At 45.2% G+C, this 4,028-nt stretch overlaps 1 protein-coding gene across 1 annotated transcript; it reads left to right on the top strand.

The window, feature by feature from the left end:
- The first annotated feature begins 496 nt into the window (after window positions 1-496).
- LOC119337987 (alpha carbonic anhydrase 5-like) lies at window positions 497-2,367 on the top strand. Its single transcript, XM_037610278.1, has 6 exons — window positions 497-652; window positions 781-1,208; window positions 1,309-1,476; window positions 1,621-1,674; window positions 1,767-1,924; window positions 2,026-2,367. The coding sequence occupies exons 1-5, from the start codon at window positions 553-555 to the stop codon at window positions 1,872-1,874; spliced, it is 858 nt and encodes a 285-aa protein (XP_037466175.1). The 5' UTR covers window positions 497-552; the 3' UTR covers window positions 1,875-1,924; window positions 2,026-2,367.
- The last annotated feature ends 1,661 nt before the right edge of the window (window positions 2,368-4,028 follow it).

Here is a 4,028-nt window from a genome sequence, read left to right as displayed (position 1 = left end):
CGTCCCATAATATAAGAGCGTTTTTACACTACACTAGTGTCAAAAACACTTTTATATTACGGGACGGAGGGAGTATATAACAATTCAGGTAACTAAATCAGTTGTTGATTAAGATGATGTGCGCAGGATGGCTTTGCTAGTTTCAAAAAGTAGATGCATGTGTGGGAGCCCATCATCAACATGAACACGTGATGCTAAAGCACCATATCTCGAGAAACCTAATAGTCAGTTGACGTTGCATAGAGAAAATGACGAATCTTCTACAGAAATACATATTTGTTGGTTCCGAAAGGGAAAGCTCCAGCTAACCCTCTTCAGGAGGACAAGATATTCTTACCGTGCCCCATTTACTTCTCAGACTCGTTCTTTCTATCATGCGCACCACCATGCCCCTTTTCAACAACCCAGCTAGCTAGTGCATGTATTGTGTGTTCGTGTGTGTATATACAGACAACACCAACCTTCCCCCCTTCCATATCCCAGCTATAACTAGCAATAGCACATCAATCAGCAAAAGAACGTCCGGCAGGCACTCAAACACAAAACACAAATATGCGTTCAGCTCGCGACCTCCGCATCGCGGTCTCGGCCCTCCTCCTCCTGCTGCTGCTTTCCGCCGGCGTCCTGGCGGCAAGAGCCCAGCATGAAATCGGTGAGCTCTGCTCCGCTCTCTCAAACAAAAATCTTATATATTATATTAAATCCAGCGCTTGTACGTGTATTTTTCGATTAATTTTTCCACCATCAATTAATTTTATCAAGTATATCTCTTGCATGCAGACGATGAGTCAGAGTTCAGCTACATCCGTGGGTCGGAGAACGGGCCGGAGAACTGGGGGAAGATCAAGGAGGAGTGGGTGACCTGCGGCACCGGTCGGATGCAGTCGCCCATCGACCTCTCCGACCGCCATGCCGCACAGGCACCCAACCTCGGGTACCTCAATCACTCCTACCTGCCTGTAGATGCCTCCATCGTCAACCGCGGCCACGACATCATGGTCAAGTTCAACGGCGACGCTGGGAGCCTATGGATCAACGGCACCGCGTACCACCTCAAGCAAGTCCACTGGCACTCCCCTAGCGAGCACCGCGTAAACGGCCGCCGGTACAGCCTCGAGCTTCACATGGTTCACCTAAGCGCCGAGAACAAGACTGCCGTGATCGGCATCCTCTACAAGATCGGCAGGCGCGACCATTTCCTGCACGAGGTACGTTAGGTTTCTCTAACTCTATCCATCTGCTGCCAACAAATTTATATCTTTCTTTAACCGGAACGGAGTTAAAGTTTTTAACTAATCCCTTGTGCAGCTGGAGCCTTACCTGAAGAGGATAGCAGACACCAAGGAGAAGGAGGAGATGGTAGGCATGGTGGATCCATGGGAGGCGAGGGGAGATGGCGAAGCCTACTACCGGTACATGGGCTCCCTCACCACGCCGGCGTGCGACGAGGGGGTCATCTGGACCGTCATCAAGAGGGTACCTACGTTGTTAATGATTTTTACCGACCATATTTAGAACCCAAATTCTAAACTTACGGGAAATCAGCTTACAGACATACGGTTACGAATGCCCCTGATATTCTCTAACAATAATGCGCTCTAAAGTACATGCTTTTTGCAGGTTACGACCGTCTCGGCTCACCAACTGAAGCTTCTCACCGACGCCGTCCATGACGTAATTAAGTTGTTCCATTTGTTAATTTCTTCAATCTTTATTCAAGAAGGCAAAGTGCATATATTTGTATGTTTGTATTGTACTGTGTGTAGGGCTTTGAGATGAACGCGAGACCACTTCAGAAGGTGAACGGAAGAGATATCAGCTTTTTCTGCCCTGGTGATCACCATGAGCGCTATTACGCTGCTGCTGATCAGTAATTAGCTTTAAACTTCAGAAAGCGTGAGGGATAGACATCATGCGTGTTAATGTAAGATAATATCACTCATTACATACCTTAATTTGACTAACTTATTATTGTCGATAAATAGTTGTTTCTAATGGAAACTATATATTTTCTCATGCCCTTAGTTGGTGGAAACCACGAGGAAGAAGCATGAAGCATTGATTCCATGGAGCATTGCAATGATAGTGACTCTGCACCAAGCGGAGCTGTTCTTAGTCTCGGCACGGTTGTTAATTTCATTGTAAAGTCAAAGTCACAGACGTGTCGTTGTTGTTAGTATCTTCAATAAATACTTTGATAACATGTGTCCAATCTAGTACGCCAGCTTATTTGGGCTTTCTTTCTTTCTGTTTCAACAAAAAGCGCCTCGATCACGGCTGTGCCATATTGGTTCCAAGATGTGCTAGCTCATGGATATTTTTCTTCAATCATTGCACATCAGATCAAATCCATCTTATTATGTTGTATCGTTGTCATCTTTAATTACAGTCCTTTTTCATCTTTTATTTATTCTTCTTCTTCAAGAAAGTGTGCTAGTGATCTATATTTGTTCGTCTTCCTTCTGTACGGCACTTATATACAGATGCCAGCACGCCCAGTTGAGTGAGATAGTGCTATGCTTGTGTTGTTGTCTTAGCATCATTCACATTTTCCTCAAATTAAGTCTCGACACTTGTCATGAATTGGACCAAGCAGTTTGCACGTCTGGAGATGTGCATGGCCCGACCAATAATGCTTATCTACTGAACTGCAGAGCGTCCATGACAGGAGCGTCTCCCATACGTTGTACGAGATAGCATGCAGATGCAGGAGCATCTCGCGTACGACGTCGAGCTCACTTTTCCGGGGTCCTTTTCAGTTGTCCCTATCCCATGGGCTGCGAGATATCACATGTCCGTGCGTCAAGGTAGGCCCCGGAGATTCTCGTTGTTATTCTCGTTGTTATACGGGTGCCTACATTCGTCGATTCTGCCGATGTCCCATTCATCCGATGTTAATTAACCTGCCGATTTGTGGAGTAGGTAGGACAATGCGGAGCAGGTAGCAAAATCAGGGTAGATGTATTCAAAAAGTTATCTGCCGTGCGGCTGTTTTCCTACCTATTTATGCTGAGGTCCCTTTCATCAGAATAAGGAGGACACCCAAATTCATGTCATCTTCAACTTCTTCTCTCCGGCTTTATTTGCAAAGCTAGCTAGTAAACGCAAATTCATGGAAGAGTTGCTTTTTCTTGCTAGTAACTTGCTCGTTTGGACTTATACTAGTCAGATGCCCATACATCTAAGTTCTCACTCCAACTGTTCTAGTCTGACTAAATATAGTGGTACACATCAAAATTGCAGGTTGAGCATCTTTTCCCGGTCTTAGTGTTCACACCGCAAAGCAGAACATATGCAAATTAATTAGTACATGGATAAACAAAAGGTGCAGAGATGACGGTGCACAAGTTTAAATTTATGTTGAATACTGAATGTCTTAGAAAAACTACAATATTAGTATTCAAGGAACATATGCATGTTGTAATTACCTACATGCTCAAGTATTTGTACAAACAAGAAGTTCCTACAAACATTAGGCAACACCCATGACCGGAGAATTTCTGTGATGTGGAATATTGCCAATCCCCACCTTAAGGTTCTCGGATGCATCATGTTTCACGTTTCTCTCCCAAAGCAACACCCACGATAGGATGAACGGGTATTACCTCATATGTCTACTTGTGATGCTTGTCTGTAGGTACATGTGTGAGTTGTTCAGTGCGCAGCATTTAGCACAGGCCGGCTTCGATCGTCTAACTACTTGTCCTAGAAGCAACTTTACTGAAGCACTGGTTTCATGGGAAGACTTCAAGCTCATCAGGCCATCCTTTCTCTGAGCAGCAGGTTTAGGCAAGCCGTAACTCAAGATGGGGGCGTTTCAGTGACCCGAACCCGACCGAAGAGGAACATCTGCTTATCGCTAGGCCCACAAAGGTACGTCGCCAGCCAGTGTGGCATGCAACAAAGGAATGGGCCAAATGAGTGCATTGTAAGAAATATATCTATATCTATCTCTATACTACTTCAAAAAACTAAAGGTTCCTATTTCATCATCTCCTCTGTCCAAGCTCCCTATGCCCCCCCCCCCC

Source organism: Triticum dicoccoides, chromosome 7B (genome assembly GCF_002162155.2).
Source record: "Triticum dicoccoides isolate Atlit2015 ecotype Zavitan chromosome 7B, WEW_v2.0, whole genome shotgun sequence".
Classification (NCBI taxonomy): domain Eukaryota; kingdom Viridiplantae; phylum Streptophyta; class Magnoliopsida; order Poales; family Poaceae; genus Triticum; species Triticum dicoccoides.
Note: the sequence above shows the minus strand (reverse complement) of the source record. Positions and strands in the feature narration are given on the sequence as shown.

Bases quoted from the DNA above. Each gene is read 5' to 3' on its own strand.
- LOC119337987 (XM_037610278.1), top strand. From the start codon at position 553: ATGCGTTCAGCTCGCGACCTCCGCATCGCGGTCTCGGCCCTCCTCCTC. The intron at 653-780 runs GTGAGCTCTGCT...TCTTGCATGCAG, and splicing joins AAGAGCCCAGCATGAAATCG to ACGATGAGTCAGAGTTCAGC. The intron at 1,675-1,766 runs GTAATTAAGTTG...TACTGTGTGTAG, and splicing joins TCACCGACGCCGTCCATGAC to GGCTTTGAGATGAACGCGAG.